At 54.7% G+C, this 25053-nt stretch overlaps 2 protein-coding genes across 4 annotated transcripts in view; both read right to left on the bottom strand.

The window, feature by feature from the left end:
* Positions 1–1160: 1160 nt before the first annotated feature.
* Positions 1161–9488, bottom strand: TMEM214 (transmembrane protein 214). 2 transcript variants are annotated; one of them, XM_045979678.1, is made up of 17 exons: positions 9304–9488; positions 8019–8218; positions 7314–7464; positions 6878–7012; positions 6540–6622; positions 5970–6075; positions 5776–5857; positions 5378–5479; positions 4860–5001; positions 4382–4473; positions 4080–4128; positions 3772–3885; positions 3511–3628; positions 2893–2989; positions 2533–2701; positions 2249–2325; positions 1161–2067 (listed from the first exon to the last, which is right to left on the bottom strand). In XM_045979678.1, the coding sequence occupies exons 1-17, from the start codon at positions 9446–9448 to the stop codon at positions 1941–1943; spliced, it is 1989 nt and encodes a 662-aa protein (XP_045835634.1). In that variant the 5' UTR covers positions 9449–9488; the 3' UTR covers positions 1161–1940. The 2 variants fall into 2 exon arrangements, with proteins under 2 accessions (XP_045835634.1, XP_045835633.1); XM_045979677.1 differs by having other exon boundaries at positions 2249–2394; positions 9304–9487.
* Positions 9489–14028: 4540 nt separating this feature from the next.
* MAPRE3 (microtubule associated protein RP/EB family member 3) overlaps positions 14029–25053 on the bottom strand; it is a 51713-nt gene continuing 40688 nt past the window's right edge. The window contains exons 2-7 of one of the 2 annotated variants that reach the window (XM_045979827.1): positions 18551–18678; positions 17788–17933; positions 16962–17163; positions 15520–15674; positions 15242–15394; positions 14029–14978 (exon numbers count right to left, since the gene is read on the bottom strand). In XM_045979827.1, the coding sequence (XP_045835783.1) occupies positions 14910–14978; positions 15242–15394; positions 15520–15674; positions 16962–17163; positions 17788–17933; positions 18551–18671 (846 nt within the window). In that variant the 5' untranslated portion in view covers positions 18672–18678 and the 3' untranslated portion in view covers positions 14029–14909. The remainder of the gene's footprint in view (positions 14979–15241; positions 15395–15519; positions 15675–16961; positions 17164–17787; positions 17934–18550; positions 18679–25053) is intronic. The other variant, XM_045979828.1, reaches the window with a different exon arrangement.

Here is a 25053-nt window from a genome sequence, read left to right as displayed (position 1 = left end):
CACACTGGAAGCCAGTGCACACTGTAAGCAATGTTCTTGGAACTGCCGGATCATAGCAGTCCGGCAGCCTTGGTGATTCAATGTCATCAGGACAGGGTCATCATTTTACCAGTCCTGTGTTGTTGTCAATCCAGGTTCGCGCCAGCCCCTTCCTCAGTTTGCCGTGAATACAGGCCAGTTACAAGGATTCACTGTTCTTAAGAACTGACTCAGTTTGCTTCTGACCGGAGAGGAAGTGAGGTCTTGGGACCCTTGGACAGTCCTGCCTAGCGGTCCTAGACCTCAGCTGCTAGGTGGGATTTTTCTTTTTCTTCTGGGAAAAGCGGTCATGGTTACCTGCCACTAGGGGAGCAGGGCTCTGCCCAATGTGGGCTGCTTAACTCTCAAGTGCTAACACTGTTCTGTCCTAACAAGGAAAGGGAACAGAGATGTGAGACTCTACTGTACTCACGACCTCCCTCTGTGTCAGGATTTTTCTACGCTTACTACTTTATCATCTTGCCTTTTGGAAGTCAAGGCAGGGTCTCACTGACAAGTGAACGGGAAAGCGGGAGCTGGCCATCACTGCGCTGTCCTTGCAGTCTCCTGGTGGACGCAGGAACCAGCCCGTGGGAGCTGGAGCGGGCAGTGCGCTCTAGTATTGTTTAGATCTGAAACATTCAAGGAAGGAAACGAGGTGAGAGCTGACAGACTCTTGAGCTCTCTGACTTGAGTCTCAAGTCAAACACAAGGGATTTTTGTGATAGACCCTTGATTCACATGTCTCTTGGAGTCCTAAATCCTTCACTCATTGCCTTATAAAAACCAGTAAGTTAAGGTCCTGGCAAGGAAGAGGACACCGCTGATCATAGGCCAAGAATTGCCCCGGGAGATCCCCCCTGCTTTTCACAGTGTAAAACACTCAAGCTATCAAGGCGAATCTTGGGACATCAATCACAGTGACAAGTGAGACAAGATGATTAGAGGAGCAAAAGGAGTGTCTGGAATCCTCAACAGGCCAAAGTTTAGAATGCTGGCTGAGAGCTTTCCCCGTTATAGCCACTGGCTATAAGCCCCAGGAGGCGGTCGGCCATAGGAGATGAGCGCGGGCCCAGTATGTTGTTGTCCTGTTCACAACTATAGGAATTCCTATATGAGGATGCAGAGAGGAAAGCTGGAAATCAAATCTGTGTCCTTTATTCCACCTAGGAGCGTACTGAGGAGCCATATGCTGAACTCTGTCTCGATAGGCTGCTGGAAGGTTCACTGGGCCCAAGGCACACAACTACTTGGGCTTTGCTCTCCGGACAGATGGTAGGGGTGGGCAACGGGGAACAGCTGAACCCTGAGGCAGAGTCCCCTAACCCTGAAGGGGAGTGGAGAGAAAAGAAGTAGGACCACGACGGAGGGGGCAGTGAGAGGCCTTTCCGCCCAGCCCTCATATCCAGTGACAGGCATGCCCGAGCTGTGGGCCGAGGTGAAGCTGCTGTTGCCCACTGTGGTGCGACATTCTTCCAGAGGCCTCTTTCCTTGTCCCACTGTGGCTAAAGTCTGGGAGCAGGAACCCTTCATCAGAAGAATGCAGCTATCACTCAGTGGAATCCCACCGTTCTGGAGATGAGCTGTCTGGGGCTTTGGGAATATGATGGAAGGAAGTGGAGAGCAGGAGAAGAGAGGGGGCGACAGAGGTTAGGAGCCCGAGGATGGAGGCCGGGAGCTACATGCAAGAGGACCAGACAAGTGTTCAGTGGGATCAGGGGGGAAGAGTCTGGGAGATCTCTGGGCTCAGTCCCCACCGAAGACAGAGGAACCGAGGCAGAGGCCACCAGCTACTCCCTAGGAGACAGAACTCGGGCACCAAGTGAAAAAGACTCCTATGCATAACTGCCACCCTCTCCTCTCCCCGCCAGCGGTCTCAGACGGCCTGTCCCAGACGGCGCCAGGGGCCAAGGAGGCAGGGCCTATTGCTGGGAGATCATGGCAAGTGCCCAGTCCAAGAAAGCCATGGTGATGTCCTGTAGGCGGAGCCAGACCCAGAGGGCAGCCTCACTGAGCTGTGTCTTCACGCAATCCCAGGTCACTTCACCTCTGGGAGGAAAGCAGAGTATGTGTGGGAGTGGGGAAGCAGGGCTGTGTCAAATCACAGGGCTACACCTGTGTCCCAGGGTGGCCAAGGGATGTGTAAGGGGCAGGGCAGGGTAAGGTGAGAGACGGAGCAGAGAGCCTCAGCCCTGGGGAGAGGGCGTGGGGCCCTGGATGATGGTCTCACCTGCACGCCTCATGGCAGTGCTCCTGGGCCTGGGCCAGGGCCTCCAACAGTATGAGCCACCATGGCAGCAGCACATTCTGGTAAAGAAGCAGGAGCAGCTCCCTCAGAGACTGGAGCAGCTGGATAAGGGGATTGGGGAGCTGGATCTGTAGTTGGGAGCACAGTGGAAGGGTCAGAGCGCTGGGAGAATGCATCCTGGCCCCAAGGACCCACTCCACGTGGGGACACACCTTCCAGCCCCTGGGAAGACCAGCATTTCCCTGACCTCCCTTTCTCTGGCTTACCCTCTGGGAGAGGCTGGTGAGGCTGTCACCAAACCAGGCAAGGGAGGAGGCACAGTGGGCAGAAAGAAAGCTGACTGTGGCATTGGTGTGGGCCCAGGCCAGCTGCAAACCGGGCCTCACCACGGTCAGAAGGTGGGAGCCCCAAGCCGGCAATGTCTCCTCTAGCCAGCTGTAGAAGATGGGGGCGGGGGGGAGAAAGCAAGGCTGAGTTTGCTCAGGTGACTCAGCTCCCCAAGAAGAGCTGGCAGGGGAGGGAGGCCTTGGGAAGGGAAAAACCGTAATTATTTCCCACTGATGTCGTCACCACCCTAAACACCAGGCCCTGTCCCTCCCACCCTTCTCCCCTCCCCAGGAGCTCACCTGTAGCCCCGCAGGCTGTAGGAGTAGACCCTGGCACACACTTGCTGGCCAGCAGGCAAGAAGCCAGATGATCGAAGCAACCGACCAGAAAGGGAGGCTGAGTAAAGGGGGCTTCTGGTGAGCTGGGGGTGAGGGGGGCAGGGCGTGGGGAGACAGACCCTGCAAGGCCCCAGGGCAGGCCCAGCGAGGGATGGAGCAGAACTCGAGTGCTCCCAGGGCTGCAGAGCTGGCTCGGGGCTGCTTGGGAGGGAGGCAGGTCTGGGGTGCTGAGCCCATTTCTCCTGCTGGGCCTGGTGAACAGGAGGGAGGCAGCCAGGGAGTGGCAGGAGGCCTTGGGTCGGAGGGTCTGCCCGTCTACTTCCCAGCCGTGATCTTAAGCTAATTGCTAAATCTGACCCTCAATTTCCTCGGGTGAAAACGGAGACAGCACTTACTCAAACGAGAACATGGAGACACAGACATTTCTACCCAGCAAAGCAACAGCACTAGCTGAAGTGCACAGAAAAGCCTGTCTTCTGTACTATTAGGGCAAAGCTACGTGCTAGGGCCAGTGGGTGCTTTGCCTGGCTCTGGGCCTCACCCTCATGCTCTCTCCCTTGCCTGCCAATTCTTGCTTACCCTGGAAAGAGCTGTGTGACTGGAAGTCATGGCACAGGAAACCTATGACAAAGATCAGCACCAATAGGAGGAGCTGTGTCCAGGGCAGCCGGTAGCCCCGTGCCTGCTGCAAGAGGCCCTATGAGAGAGGGGGTGGGGAGCAGTGGTCAGGGGGCGGGGATCTGGCCCTCACATGATCCCAGAGGCAGGGCGGGCTCCCGGGGGGGCACTGAGACAGAGGCATCGGCATGCGCGAGATCGGGGAGGGCTGGGGGCCAGCACCTTACAGGCTGCGTCACAGGTGGCGGCCTCCTGACTGTTGCCACTGCCCTTCCTTAGCAGCTCCTGGTTGGTAAGCTTGAAGGACTGAATGGTTTCCTGCAAAGACCTCTGCGTCTGTAGGATAAGAAAGTCTGGGTTGAGAGGGGAACATTTGGTCTGTAAGGGGACTCTGAGCGTCCACCCTGAACCTCTGTCCATGCCAAATGCACAAATACAGTGTCTTCTCAGCAAAGGGAGGGCAGTGGTCGAGGGGTACGAACCCAGAACCCAGATGAGGCTCAGCCTGCCACGTCCTCCCAGCTCCTCACCTTCTTGGGAATCCGCTCCCACGACTTGAGCAGGTGCTCCAACAGCAGGCTACAGGGAAAGCACAACCTCTTCCAGTCAGGGGGCCCACTCGGCCCCCCAACAGGCCCTGGCTCCTTCACTTCCCTCCCACAGTGAGCAGCTTCCTAGAGGCCACCCCAGCCACATTCCCAATTTGAGAGGCACAAACCCAAGGGACAGTGACCAATGTTCCCCTTGTGCTTCTAGGCCAGGGACAGGCTGGGAAGCACGGATTAAGGCTTCTCTATGGATCAGAGGTGGGCAGCCCCCCACCCCCACCTGCCTGGACTGTGACAAGTGCTTGGGGTACAGCTGCCTCCAGACACTGGCGCTGAGGGGGTCCACCGTCAGGCACTCGGTCAGGCTGCTCAGGAGCTGCAGAGGGGACAGGAGAGACTGCTGGGGCCTGGGGCTGCTGGAGGAGGAGCGCACCACCCATGCAACACGCCCACCCTAAAGGAGGGGGAAATCCCGCCAAGACTCCAGAAATCTCTGAGAGGCCACAAGGGGGAGGCTGCAGCTCCCAAGCTGGAGCCTGAGCTCGAAGGTCACCTGTTGAACAAGAGGCAGGACATCACAGACCAGCCACACCTGCACGCTGAGTCCTTTCAGTTCGGTCCTTGTGAGGGTGGCGCACGAGGGAGAGGGGCGGGTGGCTGTCGGGAGTGAACTAAGGGGAGGCCCAGGAAAGAGGTTCCGCGAAGGCAAGGCCCCTGTCAGCCCGTATGGACCTCTGCAGCGGCCTCCTGTCATTTCCTCACCTCTTTCTTCATCTCAGGAGGGCAGCTAGGGGTGGCTCTGGACAGGAAGGAGGGGAAGTACATATGCAGGGTGGATTCCGGCTTCGCCCCAAATGCCAGCACCTTCAGTCGGGGGTAGAGCTGGCAGAGCTGCTCCTGCAGGCTGGGGTGGGGGTGGGGAGGAGAGCCAGGCACGGGCTCTAAATGAAACGACGTGATGTGTCCCGCTGCCTGCCCGAATCTCTGCCCTGCCTGTGGGAGGGGAGTCGCTAAGGGCCTTATAACGGCTCAGTCTTTTTAGACTCAGCGACTCCTTGGAACATCTGTTGGAACTCATGGATCTTCTCCCCAGGAAAATGCCCATATGCCAATCACACTTGAGGGCCCATGTAATTTTAGGGGGTTCACCGATCCCTTGAACTTGCAGGTTGAGAATCTCTGATTCAGGGTAGTTGGAGAAGAAGGGACAGGAAATATCCTGCCTGCTCCGGACCTGCTGCTGGAGCCTTCACAGCAGGTGTGCCCCAGGGCAGGCCTACCTGGGTGTCAGGGAGTTGTTGGGCATGTAGGCAAAGTCCAGAAGTGGAAAGAAGTCCTTGGGGCCAATCATGCCGAAGCCCTTAGTGAGGTTGGGGTGCATCCTATGGGGGAAAAGAAGAAACAGACTTGCTGGAAACTACCCGGCAGGCTGTGATCCCAGCTGAGACCAACATCTAGGAAAATGGGCATGAAATCAGCCCCGCCCCCTATCCCTTAATGGTTTCCTCCCTTTCCTTCCACAACATCATGTTCTGATTGGGAGGCGCTGGTCCTGGCTTTCCTCACATCTATGGACACCAGGATCGCAGCACCCCATTTCACTCAAACGGTTACTTTGGACACCATGGGCCTCCTGGCAGACGTCAACCCCCTTCTCCCCAACCTGCCAAATACTCACAGGAGCAGCCGATCCAGATATGCAATGGCGAAGGGAGACAGAGACTTGATGCCCAGCACAGGCAGCATGATCCCTAGCCACACTGAGGAGACAAAGGTCAGGGAGGAAGCCTCATGCCTAAGTCCACTGGGGATGTTAAAGAGGACCTTCCTGCCTCCGAGGCCACCCCCCTTTCTTCCCCACTTCTTCGTTACCTTTCAGTCCTTCTGGGAGGTTGGTAAAACCTGCCTGACCCACGGCCCACATGATGGTCAGACACTTCGCAGGTCGGTTCTGGTGAGACCTTAGCAGTTCTAGGAACTGAGGAGACCAGTGGGAAAGGCAGGCTGCAACAGGGCAAAGCACCAGGAGCACCCCCAAAGCCAGGCAGGAAGAGATGTCGAAAGGGAGAGAAGGGACAGGCCACGGGGCATTGCCCCACTAGAGTAGTACAGGGCAGCGATTCTGAGCGTGGACTCCAGCACCAGGCTGTGGCCTTTACCCAAACTTGCCACTTACTAGTTCGCTAACTAAGGAAGTCACTGAACCCCACTGTGGCTCAATTTTCTCATCTCTAAGATAGGAGTCACAGCGGTACCTACGTCGTATGTATGTAAAGCTGAGCCCCAGCGAGTGCTAGCACAGTTGGCTACTATTACTGGCCTCACAGCATCTCCCACGACCCCTTAGTTAGCCCGACAGTGTAGATTCGCCCAGCCGCCCCAGTCTTAGCCCCTTTGGTGTCCCCACCCCCCCCCCCCCCGCAACCCCTGCCCTGAGCTCACCTTGCCCAGGTTCATGGTGGCAATCTTGGGCCTGTCTTGCAGAACGGCCTGGATACATATGCGGTAACCATGTAGTGACTCCCCTGGAGAGACAGCTGTTCTCAGACCTACGTACATTACTTGGTATCTCAAACCCAAGATCTCCCTTTGAGCAGCTGTGAGCCCAGGACCCAGGACCAGCAACTCCTAACTTCTTTCTCTCTTTCCAAAAGAGTGTTGAGATTAGCACATTTCTTTGCCGGAAACAGAACCACCCAGCCAATCTGGAAGTAGGAAAAAGGGAGTTGTAGGTTCCCCATATGGGACGGGGCTATCCCTCAAGGGGGCTCCCCTCTCACCTGGTGTCTTATCCAGCTCCTGCAGCATCGTGAACAGACAGTGGTCAAAAAAGAGCTCCACAGACCCTGCTGCCTTGGCCAGTAGTCCTCGGATGATCCCACGCAGCTCCCGACTCACCAGGCTGTAGGGGTAATCTGGGGCCGAAAGGCCTCCACATGAGTGCTAGGACCAGAAGCCTCTGCCCGCTCTGAGGGTTCTGCTGCACTCCCTGAGAACGGTGAGTGCGCGCAGAGGTCCCTGCACTAGGCTGGCATCCTCCCTATTCCCATGAGGCCCACTTTTATAGCCGTGATGACCTGCGAACAGCTTGAATCACGCACATAAATGAGGACCAAGTGGGGTGCGCTGGGCTCTGTTACGGATTAATGTGCTTACACACAGCCCTTTCAGGATTTTCTTGAACTTGTCTCATTTTAGGGAGTTGGAAGAACTAACCGTGAGTATGCTGGCTTAGTGTGGGTTCACTTAGAGGTGCCTGGAGCTTGTAGTTGAGATAGCTGGCCAGGTCCTTCAACCACACGGATGGGTTCCCACAGAAGACGCTTTGGCTCTTGTCCAGTTCCTTCTGCAGAGCTGCTATGTCCAGCTGCCAGGGACACAGGCCCCCCCGTGGTGAGTTATGAGTGAGTAGAGGGAAACAGGGCAGAGGTGGGAAAATGGTTGTACTAGGCAAAGGGAGAAGAACAAGGGATTTCTGCTTTTAAATGTTAAGTGCATGGACTGCCACCGTATCGCTGCATCCAGATGCTGAGAAAACATAGCACAGCTGGAACTGCTGATCTCAAGGCCCAATTCTCTTAAGCCCTTCACATGTTCGAGGGGACCAGATGGAAAATGAAAGATCGCTCCTTCCACCGGGCAAGGAACCACAGCTGTTTCTCGACCCCCTCCCTGGTATCCCTGAGTCTTCAAGGCTCTCCTGGCACTAACCCAGGTTTCCCAATAAACTTATTTCCTTCTCTATCTTAAATGCAAACATTCTATCCCTTGGGGTTACTGCCCATTCCTGAACGCCTCCCAAGCAATAGCCTCCCAAATTCCACAGGTCCCTCAGCAGCCTTCCTCTCCATCCTGGTCCTTTCATCTTCTCTACACCTCATGTCCCTGTCATCACCCCACTTCAAGTCTAGGTACACTCACAGCTTTCAGTGCCTCTTCCAGGCTGCGGAAGCGACTCTGCTTCTGGTTTTGGTTGCTGAGGGTTGCCACCTTCTTAGTCTGCTTCTTGTTCCCTGGTTTCTTAGGCTCCACAGCAGGGGGTGGAACTTGCTCCTTATTCTGCCGCTTCAGGATTCTCTCAAAGCCCCGCTCGTAAAGGGTGCTCGTCGTCTGGATTGGAGCTGGGGTGATGACAGGCAGACAAAAAAGGTCATGAGGGCCTCATAGGAACAGCAGTTCCTTCCCGCACACTGTCACCCAATTCATCTTCAGCGAGGAACGTGCCTCAAACCCCCCCCCTTTTTTTTTTTTTACAGATTTTACTTATTTGATAGCGACAGACACAGTGAGAGAGAGAGAGAGAGAGAACACACAAGTAGGGGGAGTGGGAGAGGGAGAAGCAGGCTTCCCGCTAAGCAGGGAGCCCAGTGGGGCTCGATCTCAGGACTCTGGGACCATGACCTGAGCTGAAGGCAGATGCTTAACGACTGAGCCACCCAGGTGCCCCTCAAAACCCCTTCTTGCTGTCATGCTTAAGGAGCAGGCTGAGGAGCCCTCTTGCTTCTTTTAGTCATGGCAGCTCTTGAGTTCACAGGCTCTTTCACAGAGGTGAGGCATTTCTTTATTAGATAAACCAGAGTATGTGGGAACTAGTGGCGGAGATGGATACAGAGGGCTGGCTTCCTCCGTTAGTGGCTACCAGTCCGGGAGGTCAGGCTTTTCCATCTGGGTTCCAATGTGACAACTGTCTAATCAACAAGTGGCAAGCTTGCGCCACGCCTCCAGGAGACTTGGGGAAACAGGCACCACTGACATTGCTCAGTGGCTGTCCAGAATGAGGCCGCCCGACGGCCAGCCTCCACCCAGCGACACTGCTGGTTACTCAAGGAGGCGGCACGGCACCGTGTACAACGAAGACGCCTGTCCCCAGCTCTCAGACGCCTGCCCAGGGAGCCAAGGCTCGGGCCGGGAGCAGTTGGTAGAGGGTGTGTGCAGACCGCAGTCCTGGTCCCCTCTGACATGTGATCCCGGGGACGGCATCTAACTCCACTGGGCCTCAGTTTACTCATCTGCGAGGCGAAGACAGCTCCCTCTCAGCGCTGTCTACCTCCTGTGAGGCTCAACAGGCAACGCGCGGTAACTGACCAGGGGGGTCCCGAACGGTAGGAGAGCCCAGGGGCTCGGGTGGCCGCTCGCTACCTCGCCGAAGGGACAGGCCCGGGGCCGGGTGGCGGCGCGGGCGGCCGGCCGGCCGGGGGGTACTCACGGGTCAGGTCGTATTTCCACACACCGTTCGCCTCCCCGAGAGCCCGGCGGTCCCCTCCGCCGCTTCTACCACTGCCGCCGGCTCCGGGCCGCCGCCCCTTCTTCACCACCTCCCAGCGCCCCCCACCAGCCCCCTTGGCTGCCATGGCTCCGACCCTCCCGCCAATGCCACCTCCCTAGGCTTTCCAGTCCAGCGCGGAGGCGCCGCGCTCTGCCACGTCTCCTCGTAGGCCCTCGCGGCGCGCGGCGCCGACCGCAAGGCAGTCTGGGACTTGTAGTCTTGCGTTTTCGGCAGGTTATCCCTAGCGAGGTATTGGGCAGGGGGCTCGGGTCTCCTTCCTAGCAGCAAAAGGCATCCAGGCAAAGATGTTGAGATGAGAGGCTATTGCATTCAGAAACTCTTACTTGAGCACCTGCTGTGTGAAGGCCACTGCACTGGGTGACTCGGAAATTTAACCGTTTTGCGTTTTCTTTCCTTTCTAGTGTTATTCAAAAGATGGAATGGAAAGTTCCCCTTCCCTCTGGGGAGAGTTTGAAGATTAAATGCTTTCGTCCTTCTAGGAAAGCGCTAGCTTCTTTGTTGCTAGTGGTTAAACTTCGAGTTATTGGGCTATAAAAATTCTAGTGTGGAAGAACAAGGAAGAAGAAGGAACTTGAGGGAGGGGGCAGTGTTTGGAGGGCAGGAAATGAGGAGTGTGGCGACCACTTCTGGTAGGAGAAAAATGTCTGGGGTTCTGGGACAGCCAGGGCTGTTTCCCCTTCCAGGTAATGGGAAAGACTGGCTCTGATTTGCACCGCAAGAGGCAGTCCCAAGTCCCAGATGTGGCAGGGAATAATCAAGGGCCCCTGACCTGAGGAACTAGTCCAGCAGGTTAGTGTTGACATCCACTATCCCTGGAGGGCCTTCCGCCATGCTTGTAGTACCCAGTGGGACCTCAACACTTAAAGCATTCCAGCAGAGGAGGATGAGGGGAGGAGAAATGAAAGTAGTTTATTACAATTAAGGAAATGTGTTGGGGCGCCTGGGTGGCTCAGTGGGTTAAAACCTCTGCCTTCAGCTCCTGTCATGGTCATGGTACTGGGATCCTGGGATCGAGCCCCACATTGGGCTCTGTGCTGGGTGGGGAGCCTGTCCCCCCCCCCGCCCCCCCCCCCGCCTCCCCCCCCCTCTGCCTATTTGTGATCTGTCTGTCAAATGGATAAATAAAATCTAAAAAAAAAAAAAAAGGAAATGTGTTATTTCATGTATGGTCCTACATCTGAGAATGAGATTCCTATCTACCATACTGAGGTGCAAGCCAGGAAAGCCCTTATAGTTAGAGCGAATAGAGTCCAAATTCCTACGGACGAAGAGCTTGAAGACTGAGGAGTTCCTTAGGAAAGAGATTAGAGAAAACTTCCTAAAAGAGGTGGCCTTTGAAATGCGGAATGGGAGAATTTTTTTTCTGGTTGGGGGATCAGGACAGGTGAAGAGAATTGGCCAGTTGTATGGATTTATTGATTTAAGTGAAGGCCTAGAGGTAGGACAAGATGGGGCAAAGCTGGGAAACGGGGAGTAGTTCAGCCTGGTGATGCTTGATGGGATTTGGGAGCTGAAGAAGATTGGAAAGGGTGTGGTCTGTGATAAGCTGTTGTCTGCTGAATGTGGACTACAGGACCAGTGAGAAAAGTGGCACGAGCCACTGTTTCGGAAAGGTGAATGGAGATCTGTGAAGGATGGGGTATGGGTGGGCGGGGGAAAGTCAGGAGGTGGGAGGTGACCGGCTCTGGCTACCTCCTGCCTGTCCTCCAGCCCTTTCTGGTCTGACTGTGGCTGACTTTGCCTCAGGTTGCTCTGAGATAGAGCGCTTTTGCCAAGGACCATAACTGAACAGATCATGATTCAGTTCATTTTTCAGATCATTGGTTTAGCTCTTCTCAGAGTCTAGCACCAATATCCCCTTTGCTCAACCCTTCTGTGCCACGTGTATGGTCACAGAGGAGACGCTGTTTTCTGAAAAGAAAGAGAACGAGCTTTCCCTGTTGGTGAAGAAGGGGTCTGCTCCATGGTGGGGATATATAAAAGGGTGGGAGGGACTTTCTTTGCTGTCTTTCCTTGGACTGGTCTGGCCGGTAATTGGTTGTACCTTGGCATCTAGGGGTTAGGAGTCACTTATTATTTTTCTTGTAGCATTTCCTAAGAACCTTCTCTACCTAGACACCTGGCATTGTGCTGGGTAGAGCTGGAGGATTCGTCTCACTTGCTAGGGAGCAACTCGAAGGCTGTGTGAGAGACCAATGTGGAAACAGAAGATTATGCTTCGTCCTCTTCAGTGTTCTGCGAGAAAGACGCACTTAGTATGAGGGTCCTGGGAAGAGGCGGAGGTGGCAGTGGCTTTGCAACCCTGAACTCTGGGTGTTTAAGAGCAGCCTCAGACGCCAGCCATGGACATGGGCTGGGGCAGGTACCTACCCACATGGGGTTTGAGGGAAGAATCAAAAGATGCGGGGTCAAGGAGGACAGGTGGGTGTCTAGGGTGGGGGCGAGAAGGGTGTGCCCGCTGAAGCTGAATCTGACCTACTGCGTTAGCTTTCTATTGCTGCTGTAACAAATTGCCATAAGCCTCGTGGATTAACACAACACACATTTATTATCTTATAGTTCTATATATCTTACAGTTCTGGAAGAGTCTGTCAGGTTCTCACTGTGCTACAATACCATGTCTGCAGGGTCCTTTCTGGGGACTCAATGGGAGTATCTGTTTTCTTGCCTTTCCCAGCCTCTAGAAGCTGCCTGCGTTTCTTTGCTCAGACCCCTTCTGTCTTTTTTTTTTTTTTAAGATTTTATTTATTTATTTGACAGATAGAGATCACAAGTAGGGAGAGAGGCAGGCAGAGAGAGAGAGAGGAGGAAGCAGGCTCCCTGCCACACAGAGAGCCTGATGCGGGGCTCGATCTCAGGACCCTGGGATCATGACCCGAGCGAAAGGCAGAGGCTTTAACCCACTGAGCCACCCAGGCGCCCCCCCCTTCTGTCTTCAAAGCCAGTGACAGCAGGCTGAGTCCTGTTCAGATGGCATCACTCCAACCTCCTCTTCTGCCCCCCTTCCACTTGTATGGACCCTGTGATTTCACTGAGACCATCTGGATAACCCACCATCCTCTCCTTATTTTAAGGTCAACTGATTAGCGATTTAATTCCACTTGGAATCTTAATTCCCCTTTGCTATGTAACCTAACACATTCCCAGCTCAGGGAGTTATGACATGGATACCTCTGGGGGGAGGCATTTTTCCGCCTACCACACCCACTTAGATGGCAGCGTGAGGTCTTGGCCTGAAGATGAACTTTGGGTAACATAGAACAACTACTACATTTTCTTATAGTATCTACATGGAATAATGGAGGGAAAGCCCTTTAAAATTAGGCAAGGGAGGGGCTTAGGTGGCTCAGTTGGTGAAACGTCTGGCTGTTGGTTCCGGCTCAGGGCATGAGCTCAGGGTCTTGGGATGGACCCCTGCATCAGGCTCTGCACTCAGCGAGGAGTCTGCTTGAGATTCTCTGCCCCTCCTCTCTCTCTCTTAAATGGATAAATCTTAAAAAAAAAATAGGCAAGGGAGTTAAAAGCAGGCAAGGAATTTACTGGGGGAGAAAACCAGAATAAGGCCAGAAGAATCTATGCTGGGGTGGGAGCCAAAAGGAGGAGGTGAAGTGAATGAGGGATGAACAGTATGAATTACTTCTTTAAGACTTCTGTCTGGAGTTATCAGAGAAATGGCAGTGATCTGGAGGAGGGCATGGAGCAGGGGCACGGAAGAAAAATGGCCCCAATTTGATCATGTTCAGGATGGTGAAGAGACACCTACCAGGACTACCAGCCCATTGCTGAGAACATTCTGGAGGTCCCACCTCTGTGGTTTTTGGGGATGAGTGCCAAATCAGGAGTCGGGAGGTCTGAATTCTAACCCAGATTTTTACCACCTGGAGCAAGTCATGTCACATGCAGGGCTTGGTCCCTTCATCAATAAGTGCGGGGTCTGATAGAGAGGATGGCTTTGTTTGAGCGGGTCTGGCTCACACATTCGTTACAGTACCCTTGGTCCCTGTTGGGCTTCCAGGACATTCTTAACTATGGGCCTTTGCCGGGGCATGCACCAGGAGGGTGGGGCTGTGCAGACGATGTGAAAGGCTTGCTGACTCCAGGTTCCCATTAGAGCCTGTTCTACAGAAGGGACCGCTCAGGCTTTGCTGTCCTTCGGGGCTTCAGCACTCACAGCTGCTTGCTCTTTGTAACTCACTCCACTCTCTCCTTGTCCCCAGCTGGATCACTGTTGGGAGGGATATGAGCTTTGACAACGGGTGGGGGACATCATGTGGCCTGACTGGCCGGAAGGAGATTGAAACAAAGCACCTCTTGGCCAGGCCACCCTGTTACTCCCCCCCCACCCCCACCCCAGCCACCTGACTGGGCTGCCCATTGTCACAGCCACGCCCCACACTTTGTTCCTCCACCGGGACTGGGGGTCTCGGACTCCACCTCTTCCTCCCCTTACAGCCTCCGGACCAGAGTTGAGAGATGGGGACGAGGTTAGAGCTGGGCTTTGAGGCCAAGTGCCCATGGCAGTTTCTAGGCCTGACGGAGAGTGGCAGCCGCGCTGTGCTCCAACCACCTCTGGAGAAGGGAGTGCTTGGGAAGAGAGAAGCATTGAGACCCAGGCCGTGGCCCTGGTGAGGGAGACAGGGCATGGACTTTTACCACACAAGTTTATTTAAATAAAAGTGAACACATATGCAGGCTGGGTGGCCCAAGGGGATCGGGGTCGGGGAGGAGGGCAGATGGGAGGCGGACGTACAGGAGGGTCCAAGCAGAGTCTGTGTGGTATGAACCAAGCTGCGGGAGGAGTGGCTGGGGGCCTCGGGGCAGTGCTGGGCTTCAGTGCTGGGGGCTGGGGGCCGAGGGTGGGGGAGCCTGGTGCCAGGAGGTCATTTTCATCCCTCACATGCTCCCCTCCCTCTCCCTGACGACCGAGGCCTAAGGCACCCCCCCCCTCAGTCCCCCTTATCCCTCTCCTGACATCAGCCTTCCCCTCAACTACTGGGAAGTCAAAAGACAAAATAAATAAGAACAGGGGAGTCCTGCCACGGCTCCCAGCACCAGGGAAGGGAAGCCAAGCCAGGCACACTGCCCCGGAGCCCTGTGCTGTCAGCCCTGGGAAAAGAACAGGTAAAGTGCAAGGAAAATCCAGTAAGTAAAAATATACCAATGACTTTGTCAAATATACAGCTGCTGGCTGTCAGGGGAGCAGGGGCTGGCTGGGGCAGGGGGCAGCGGTAGCCTCCCCACCCCGGGAAGTGTTGGCCGACACAGCGTAGAGACAACGGAAATAAATAGGGATACGGAGGAGTGGACAGAGGCCTCGCCCGCTGGGCCGGTGCCGGCAGGACGGGGCCTCTGCCTGCTCACCAGCCCCTTCCCCGCGAGCCCCCGCTCCTTGCCTGACTCCCCAGTGCTGCGGCACTGACACAAAGCACCCGGGCCGACAGGCTGTAAGGAAAGGATTATAATGTGGGGGGGAGCGGGAGGGGAGGCACGGGAAGCCGTGCAGTCAGCTAGGGCTGAAGCCGCCCTCAGTACTCGTCCTGGTCTTCCTGTTGGTGTTCCTCAATCTCATCGTCCTCAGGGGGTGCAAATCCTTCCTGGAGGGTGGGAGAGGAGAGGGAAGTGGTGAGCCAGCCAGGCCAGGCAGAGGGGAGACGGTTGTCTGATGCTCGGGAGCAAGGGCCCTGTTCTAGTCCCACTTCCCCGCTGATCGTTATGTGGCCTTAGGCTCTGACGTCCGCTGGCTCTCCTCACTGTGTTCCCTCGGGCCCCTCGGGTGCCACCCCTTGTGGTTGTCACGGGGCAGGATGCGGCCAGGTCCAGTGGGCCTGGGACGGGAGCGGGTGCAGGCAGAGCTCACCTCAGTGGCATAGAGAATGCCAATGATGCCCGAGATAACGGGGCTGTTCTCACTTTCATGCTCCTGGCAGATGAGCTCGATGTCTCGAAGTTTGCTGAAGTAGAAGTCACGCTCCTTCTCCAGCCCATCCACGGTCAGCTTCAAGTCCAATAGCTGCTCGGGGACAAGGGGGTGTTCAGGCCAGAGATCCCTGCCTCAGACTCCCCTTCCTGTCCTGATGCCCAAGAGCCTGGTTTTTGTCGAGAGCTTGCTCCGCCGCCCTTGCCCACCCTCCTCACCTGCTGGTTGAGTTCAAGAATCTGGGCATCGGTCTCGTGGCCGCCGTTCCGGGCTGATGGGGGATTCTTCCGGAGGATGCAGGGTGGGGCCACATTGCTCAGCCGACCAGAGGTCTGCATATTTTTGGGGCCTGTGGGGGACGTCCTCTGGGGAACTGCCCAGGGGAGAGAAGTCGGATGGGGTCACGTGAGCCCACAGCTCACGTGGCATGAGACGGCCTGGTGTGAAGGCTGCAGGGCAGGCCCATGCGAAAGGCAGGCACTCTTGCCCTCCCCTCTTCTCCCACTCAGGAGGGCCATCTACATCTAGGCCTCAAGCCATGGCCACACGGACACCACAGCAGCTGGGCAGCTCTTTGGCAAGCCTGGGAGAGCAGGGGCTTCAGGGAAGTAAAGAAGGTATGAGGTGCGGGGAGGGAAGAGAGCTGGCCTGAGGGAGAGGTGAGGGGAACTGGGAAGGTGAATCTGGGAAGTGGGGCCGGGAGGGTTGGGTCTCTTGTCCTGTCAGCCAGAGTCTGAGGAGGAGCAGGGTCTCAGATCTGGCACTTGCTGGGTTTTCCTACCAGAAGCCCTGCCCTCCCTGTGGGTGACCTTGGAGTCTCAGGGCCCCAGGCCCTCCCAGGCTCCCTGCCTCAGGATGGGCTCTGTGCTCTGTGCTGGGCCTGATTCAGGGCCCCCAGCTCCTCCCCCGCAGGCCGGGCATGCTGTGGCCACTTGTCTTCTAGCTATGGCCGCTCCCTAGTCAGAGCTGGCTGCTTCTAACGCAAAGCAAGCAGGTGAATGGGGGCAGGCCCAGGCGGGGCAGCAGCGCAAACGGAGGAGCGGCTCTGCTATGACGGGTTCAGATGCTGGGGCTGCTCCTGTCTCTTCCTCTCCCCAGCCCTCTTGTCCCTCAAAGGCCCTATGGCTTCTCTCCCTTCTCTTCTAGAACCCAGACAAAGCTTCCTTTCAAAAGACCCCTCTTTTGAGGACTTTGGGCTATGGACCTTCAGAGTCAGGGAAGACGTGATCCCAGTGGGGGAAGCTTGGCAAACTCCTGTCCCTGGGCGTCCAGTGGGCAGGGGGCAAGAAAGGTGTGTGTTGCTGGCACCAGGCCCTTGGCCTGGAAGGACCTGGACAGACGAACCGTGCCACATGCCGCCCCGTCATCTCGAGGCCAACAGCTTAGCTCACGCTACCAGAGCAAGTGCTCTGGGCCTCCCACTGCCACTGCTCCCGTGGCCGGTGCCGGTGGCTCTCCGTCTGTAGTCATCTTTGCGCCCTGTCCTCCCTACTGTGACTCCCCCTGGTCTAGGCGGGCAGCAGGCGGCGTCATCTGAACTCCGTGATAACAGTCTCCTCTAGGCTGGCAGGGCCAGGCCGGTGGCCCAGGGGGCGCTCCTGGCTGTGGAGCCCCGCCGGCCCGGCCCCCCACACTCCCTCCCCCAGCTCGGGCACGTTACCTGCTGTGCCAATGAGTTTCTTGGATTTGTTGAAGATCTGATCACCTGGGTTAGGAGGTGGCGCTACGTCCTGGCCCTGCCGCGCCAGCAGAGGGTTGTAATCCTTTCCATCATAGTTTGCGTCAAAGAATTTCTTAAACCACTGAATAAACTCAAAATTATCTTGGAATTTTCCTTTCACTAATTTCTCTACGGGAATTATCTGAAATAGACCACACAAGCAGAGAACTTTAGCCACCTGCTGCCGTAGGGCTGCCTTCCTCGGTGAGAGGGCCACTGCTCTCAGGAAAGCCAGCCCCCGGGCTGCAGGGTCCTCCTTCTCCACAGGGGGGCCCCCCTCCCGTGGCATGGAGCAGCCGGGAAGGCTGTGGCCCTGGGCCGGGATCCAGAGCCAGCCGAGCTCTCCTCCAGGCCCTGGGGGTCACCGTGTGAGGAGCTGTCCTTCGGTGCTGCCGCGTGCATGGGGGGTGGGGGCTGTTGGAACCCGGGGCTGCGGGCCACTGAGGCAGGAGAGTGAGCCCAGAGACTTTTCTTAGGCCCTACAGAGAAGAAACTTCAGAGAAGCCGTTAGACTGAGCCTCAGTTGCTGAGGTGGATGGGATCCAGAGAGAAGGAAGCGGCAGGCATGTTGTCAGGATGGGGTGTCAAGTGTGGGGTTTCCCACCATGCCTTGAGCTGGGGGAACATTCCCTCTGGAAAGGAGGGGCGTGGAGAGAGGCGTGAGAGCTGGAATGACCCCAGCAGCCCCCGCGGCCCCGGCTGGCAGGCCGTCTTCTTCCCCAGGGTCACACAGCTCCTCAGGGCCCCCCGGAGTGCAGGCACCTACTTTGTCCACACCCATCTTCTTGAAAGCTGCTTGCAGCACCTTGAAGTTGTGGATGTATTCATGCTCCAGTTTGGCCTGGAACTTCACCTTCCTCAAGTGCACACAGCCGGGGAACAGCATGTCCATGAACTGGCAGTAGGCTGCCCCTGCGGAGACGCACAGTGCCTGAGGGCGTCTGGCCGCCCCCCTGCGAGGGCTCCTCGCTTCCCCTTGCCCAGGCCCTCTGCTGGCCCTCTGCTCCAAATGACCCAGTGTCTTCTCTCTCCTTGTCCTGGCCAGAGTCCCCCCAGCTTTCCAGGAACGAGAGCAATTACTCCGGACTGACGCGGTCACGTACGAGCGTGGCCCCAAACATTGTACGTACGGAACTCCATCCTGCCAGCAGCCCTAGTTGGACAGGGCACGTGATCTCCATTTTGCAGACGGGAAAACTGAGACCCAGTGATTGGGCCGGGCTTGCACTGCGAGAAGAGCTGAGATTTGGGCCCCGGTGGCTAGTCTGGACCTCATGCTGTTACCCTCTGGCTTCACTACCTGTCCTGGCTCTTGATACCCCACTGGCCCGCCTGTCCTATAGCCCTTCCCTGAGCCTCTCCTGCTCTTTACTTTTGATGTTCCATGAGACCCTCATTTCCTTCACCTCCAAACACTCTGACTAGTTCAGGGCTCTGCAGCTCTCCTCGATTCTGATTACAAACTATGTTGCCTGCCGTCGCCCTTCTGCCTCCCACCTTCCCTCCCCTTCCCACTCCCAGGCTCCTACCTGAACAGAGCTGCTCTATCTTGGTATAATTGAGGTGCAGGGAGTCATTGACCCATGCAAGCATATCATGGCGACTCAGATTTTCACTGGTCACAGATGTGGAGTACACATTGACGGCCATACCCCAGCTGCAAAGACAGAAGACAGGCAAGGTCAGCGCCCGGGGCGCTCGCACTGTTAACTGTAAGGAGAGAAAGAGCCAGGTAATCCCCGGGGGAGTGAAAAGCGTCTTCCGCTAGCCCAGCCTTGCAGTTTTCCCTCCTGGAAAACTCTTCAGGCATTTCACTCTTCAGCCATTTCCTGAGTGTCTACTACGTGCCAGACGTGTGCTAAGGAAGGGGTGATGCAGTAAGGAGTGATCTCTGCCTTCAAGCAGTTTCCATACAGGCACATCCTTCCAGCAGGGAGTGACGGGGCAGAAAGAGCAGCGGCGCACAAAGAGTAGAGGCAGCACAAAGGTTGGAGTGATCTCTTCTGCCTGACAAGGTCAGCAAAGGCTTCAGGGCAGAGACGCTGGAGTCTGAGAGAACTAGGAATTTTCCAAACATACGAGGGATGGGGTAGAAGGTACCGTGGGCTCAAGAACTAGCAAGAACAAAGGCATGGCCTATTCTGGGACTCTGAGTCGTCCAGCAGGCCTGGGGAGCAGGTTTTTGTGCTGGGGTGTGGTACAGTGGGGTTGGCAGGGACAGACGGCAAAGGGCTTTGTTTTCCACGAGGAGTCTGGACTTTCTGTTCAGACAACCGGAAGCCATTAGAGGATTTTGAACAAGCAGAAACCTGACCGGATTTGTGTTTTAGAAAGCTGACTAACCCTCTGGCTCTCCTTTGACTTCAACCCCATACTGCTGCGGCAGATAGTTTGCTGGCTGACCCACACGCACCTACGTTCTACACCGCAGGCACCTACAATCTAGAACCTCCCCTCAATACAGGCTTCTGCTCTTGTCTTCATTATCCCAGCGACTGTCACCACCAGTCACTCAGTCACGCACCTTACAAACCTGGCGGTTGTCCTCCACAGCCCTACTCCCCCTCCCACTCATATCCAATCATTCATCAAGTCGGGCAGCTCTGCGGCCTCAGGGTGCCCCCGCTCTTCCCACCTCTCCTGCTGCCCCTTGGCGGCTATGCACGTGTGCTCTCTGGCCAAGGCCAGCAGTAGCCTCCTCAAGGCCACCCGGTCTCCAGTCTCTCTCCTAGCACGTCCCCGATGCTCCTGCCATCAGAATCTGTGTAAAAGCAGCCTGAACCACACCACTATCCACCGAAGTCACGAACGAGACACCCATTGGCTGAGTTTGCCTTGCGGACTTGAGCCGCTCAGTACTCGCAGTGTGGTAAACATTTCTGAATCAGTGCCCAATAGCTTAACGTGCCCAATAGCCAACCCTGGTATTTGTTCCTGCACAGCCACCAATGGTGGGAGCTGGGCAGAGGCGCCCCCTTCTGGCCAGCGGGGCGTGAGTTCCTCCTTGCCCTCCCCTACCCCCCCCCCCCCCCCAGCCGCGCCCGGGGCAGCAGAGGGAGGTCACGGTCAGCTGCTGTTTATCCCTGACTCGCCCTGTTAAGAGGGAAATGTATCTTGTAACTAGGTCTTTATCAGAAGTGGAGAAACAGAAAACAGACGAAAGCGCGTTGTATTCTGAGAATTCTGAGAGAGCTTATTTCCGGAGTGAAGAATATTTCTCTAGATTTAATACACACACTGTCTCTGTGAAGGAAAACTATGCCCAGACCACTCCCCGGTCCCCTGGAGGCACCTGCCCTTATCGTGGGACCCTCCCCACCATTAATCAGACTCCTAAATGGGCCCCACCTCTCCAGCCTCTCTCTCTCTCTTTGCTCCCCGAGCTGGGAGCCACCAGCAGCTGCCTGCTTACCCTGTCTGGAATGCTGCCCCCAGTCCAAAGTCCACTCATTCTCTACGCCCATGGTTCTCAAACTGTGGTCCGTGGAGCAGCTTGCTAGAAATTCCAGTTTTAAGTCCCACCCCAGACCTACTGTGTCAGAATCTGCACCTGACCAAGAGGCCCGGAAAGTCTGGAGGTGCAAACCGGAGAAGCCGCTGTAGAGAGGAGCTTTCGGCGGCACGAACTAGGCTGTGCTCCCTTGTGGCCCCGGCCCCACTTGTACACCACGGAGCCTCGGAGCCTCAGAGTCTCGTTAGATGCACATTTAACTTCAGGGAGTTTTGGAGAAAAATCAAGAGAGAAATCCTCTTGTTCTGTCCTACATTGCCCCGGGGAAGGGAGGCCAGGCAGGCCAAAAAGCCAACAGAAACACAAATTATTGCCTTGGGAGCTTCCAAGGGCTCAGAAGCCGAGAATTCCAGAGATTTCCGAGGGTTTTCGGACAGTACTTGCATCTCCTATTACACAGGGTTTTGAGCCCAGTGCCCTGTATTCTGACCCTTGTTCTAACCACAGGACTTGTTTAAATGCCTGCCCCCTTGTCCGTAAGAGCCTTGAAACCAGGAGTGGGGTTTCTAGGCCTGTCACAGGCAAGGTATTCAGCAAATGTGTTGAGTGATTGAGTGATGCCTCCTCACGGTCTCTCTTCTTTCTGATCATCTTTTCATCACCTTCTGGCCTGACCCCTTTCCTCCCACTCAACTTGAGGCTGGGATGTTGGCATCATGTCTTCCAGGACACTGTCTCTGAACCCTGTGCATGGCGACATGCCCTGCCCCTCTCTGTTCCTACAGGACCCTGAGCATGCTGTCACAGCATGTCAGTTCTCTTGAAATGACTTGTATGTCTGTCCCTTCCACCTGAATGTAAGCTGTTCAATGGCCAGGCCATGTTCCATTCACCTGTGGATTCCAGACCAATTCCCCATGGATAGTAACAGCAGAGACTGGATTTAGGACAGTGCTTCTGCGTTTCTAGGAAACTCACCTAGAGTGACATCAGAAAGCTAGCCGGCATGGATGGACACCAAACTTGACTGGGTAGGATCGAGGGAAGGACATTTTATTTTGATGAGTTTTCAGTTAGGGACTGTGAGAAATAGGAAAGATTTGCCCCCAGCCTTCAGGAGTATATAGTCTTACTGGGGAGACAAACACAAAGGAGAAGAGTATAACCAAATGCCCCCCGAGTGTGGTGAAGCAGCAGGTGTGACAGGAGTCAGAAAGGAAAGCATGTAGAGTGCGAGAGAAATGGGCTTGAATGGCCCCCACAGGAGTGGTCAGCCCCGCTAGGCCTCCAGGGACTTGCAGAGCCCTGCCGAGCTGAGGGCAGAGGGCACAAGCTATTCTGGATACTGGCCTTCCAGGAGCTCGGGGGGATTATCACAGGGTGATTCAGGGGACAGGATCATCACAGGGTGATTCAGGGGACAGGATCATCACAGGGTGATTCAGGGGACAGGAGTGGGGATGGGGGGAGCTGTGGTTCTGCACTCTGCTAGGCCTCCCAGGGTCGGGGCTGGTCAGGACTGGTCCTGGGAGGTAAAGGGGAGGGGGTCTTAGGTTGGCCCTGGGACTTCCTGAGCCACTTTAGGGATTTTTTTTTTTTTCTGTTTAGTGTATATGAGTTTCAAGGGCTGATTACTGAATAAAAGCAGAGGCATTGGTCTAAGTCAAAATTAGTTCTCCAGGTTTTGACTGAAATCGTTTGAGCTTCAAGGGTCTTCCAGACTGAGGGCAGCCTTCTTGGGGTTCGATGGGACTGGACAGGGGATGGTCCACACCGTTTACTAGAAGAGCATGTCAGATTTCCCTGCAGAGACTTCCTAGTAGGCCAGAGTAAAGCCCCAGTGCATAAGCGTGTATAACTGTATATGTATTATATACAACTATATTATATATACGATGTATATAACTATATATAAAGTACTAAATATCCAATTTTTCAGTATGTATTTATATATAATACATAACATACGCAGTGTATTACACACAGTTGACCCTTGAACAATACAGGGGTTACGGGAATGGATGCCCCGCACAGCTGCAAATATGTGTTTAAGTTTTGACTCCCTCAAAAATTTAACTAACAGTCTACTGTTGACCAAAAACCTTATTGATGACATAAACAGTTGATCAACATATATGTTATATGGATTATATACTGTATTCTTAGAATAAAGTGAGCTAGACAAAAGAAAATGTTATTAAGAAAATCACAAGAAAAAAATATATTTATAGTCCCATACTATATTTCTGGAAAAATATAAGTGAACTGTGCAGTTCAAACCTGTGTTGTTCAAGAGTCAACTATATACAGTGACACACACCACACACACACCCCTGCACACACAATGCAGGTGATTCTGTTGCTCAGCCAGGTGCTAGGACACTGCCCTCATCGGACACAGGGGCACACCTTGGACTGACCGGCCTGCACCGCAGAGGCAAAGGCTGGGATGTGGCATGTTTTGCTACCTCCCTGGGGGGAAAGTGTTAGCCATCTTCCTCCTTGGTGCATAGGAAACATTCCCCGTTTTCCTTCCAGAATACAAGTAAAGACCTTGCTATCAGAGCTCCTAGAGTCACCAAGAGCTACACAGGAACTTGAAAAATGCCAAAGTCTTCTGGGCCAGAAATTGCCAATTCTGTCTGTGCCTCATGATGGGAGGGCATTTTCCACACTTTGATCAGTCTGAATCTAGTGTCCCCAAGGTGGAAACAGGGCATGTAAGAAGGAAGTTGGGGGAAAAAAAAGTCTGCTTTCAGGGGTGGGGTGGGAGGCTGGTACGAGGAACAGAGCCATTACCTCCACTCAGGACTGGCTATCCTCTACCCTGGTCATGGTAGAGGACTCACCTGAGGCATCCAGGGGTCTCTGCAAAGATTTTCTGTCACACTTGCTAGAGGGTCACAAAGAAGCAGCCTCCTAGTTCCCTTACCTCTCATCCTGATAGGGAGGGCAGGATTTCATTTTCCTTTCCTAGATTTGACCCTGTAAATACAACTAAATAATGGCCAGCAGGTGGCACCCAGGTCCTGAGCAAAGCCTTCTCTAAACATTCCCCCATCCCCAAATCCTCCTCTGCCTAGCTGGATTTAGAAAAAGAGAGCCCCTAACTTTGATCTGGTCCCCCAAAAAGGAAATCCTGGTTCTGTCAAAGGCTCGTGGTATCGGGGCATGGGGGTGGTCGAATGGAGTGCTTAGTTCTGACGTGGATGTCCTCTAAGAACTGGACCAGCTGGAGTGGCCTGGAACATCACGTCTAAGATTCTGGACTGAACTACCAACCTCCCTATGCCTCAAAGCCACGTGTTAAACTCATCAATTGGTCCCACTTCTGATGACTTTTTGTATTGGGTGTTAACTCAGACCTGGACTCAAACCAGACCAGCTTCTGGGGACAAAGATCTATAAAGGCATTTACCCAAACATCTGGCTCTGTGCGGTCTAATTGCCTCCACTTACAGTAGAGAAATGGTCTGAGAAAACTCTTTAAATTAACACAACCAAGTTGCTTTCCCTCTTCTGAGAGAATGGTAGTCAACCACACCAGGTGTCAAGCTCTGTTCCAAAAGCTACCATAGTGGGGTCTTCCCTGTCCCTTTGTTTCTACCATCATCTCTGGCGCATGGTGACTGTCAAGGGAAATAGCCTGATTGGGTTGTGGCATGTCACCGCCGAGTTAGCTGGAAACCCCATTCCAGGATCAGACTGAGAATGTGGCCTTGAAAAGCCTGCTCTTCAGGACCTTGACTCTGGCTACCAGGACTGCAGGCATGGGAAAGACAAGTTGAGGAGGTTTAATCTGGTGATTTTGCTAAATCATTTCCTCTGCTAGGACCATAAGGTTCAGGTGCATTTACTGGTGATGGGAAAGGTGGGTACAGCTCTCACAGGAGACGTGACGCTACTGACCATTCTGCGGCCTAAGGCCTTGGAAACGGTCAAGACTAAATCTCGTTCTCCCATGGTCAGAGGAGTTTCTAGAAACCATCCAATTCCTTCCTAGATACCTAGGATGACATCAGCTCTAGGTACTTACATTCCTAAATCATCAATAAGTCTGTAGAACTCTGAAAGCAAACATTCCAATATTTAATAACGGTATTGCAAGCCTAAATCTGATTCTGGCTTTTTGTTTTCAAGTACTTCAGTGGGAATCCATCTTCCACAAATGTGTCTTTAAGATAATTCAGGGGTCCCCAGTTCTTTGGTCCCTAGGAGAGCCCACTGCAGTTCCCAGGACTTTACCCTCTGTCTAGCATAGCACGGCTGTGGAAGACCAGGTCGTTCAGTTCTGCAGTGGGTACTGGGCAGGCCTTCAGCAGCCTGGTGGCTCAGTGGTTTAGGCCACTGCCTTCGGCTCGGGTCATGGTCTCAGGGTCCTGGGATCGAGTCCCGCATCGGGCTCTCTGCTCGGCAGGGAGCCTGCTTCCCTCTCACTCTCTCTGCTTGCCTCTCTGCCTACTTGTGATCTCTCTCTGTGAAATAAATAAATAAAATCTTAAAAAAAAAAAAAAAAAAAGAATACTGATCTCCAGGCAGAGCACTTGGATTCAAGTCCTGGCTCTAACATTTCCTAGCAGT

The sequence above is a fragment of the Meles meles genome, chromosome 15 (assembly GCF_922984935.1).
Source record: "Meles meles chromosome 15, mMelMel3.1 paternal haplotype, whole genome shotgun sequence".
Taxonomy (NCBI): domain Eukaryota; kingdom Metazoa; phylum Chordata; class Mammalia; order Carnivora; family Mustelidae; genus Meles; species Meles meles.
Note: the sequence above shows the minus strand (reverse complement) of the source record. Positions and strands in the feature narration are given on the sequence as shown.

What these genes read in the sequence shown, in the direction of transcription:
- TMEM214 (XM_045979677.1), bottom strand. Translation starts at nt 9,448, where the DNA reads ATGGCAGCCAAGGGGGCTGGTGGGGGGCGCTGGGAGGTGGTGAAGAAG. An exon ending in GTGGAAATACGACCTGACCC is followed by an intron (nt 8,219 to 9,303) that starts GTGAGTACCCCC and finishes TCATCACCCCAG; the next exon opens with CTCCAATCCAGACGACGAGC. An exon ending in GGAGCTGGATAAGACACCAG is followed by an intron (nt 6,623 to 6,877) that starts GTGAGAGGGGAG and finishes CTGTCTCTCCAG; the next exon opens with GGGAGTCACTACATGGTTAC.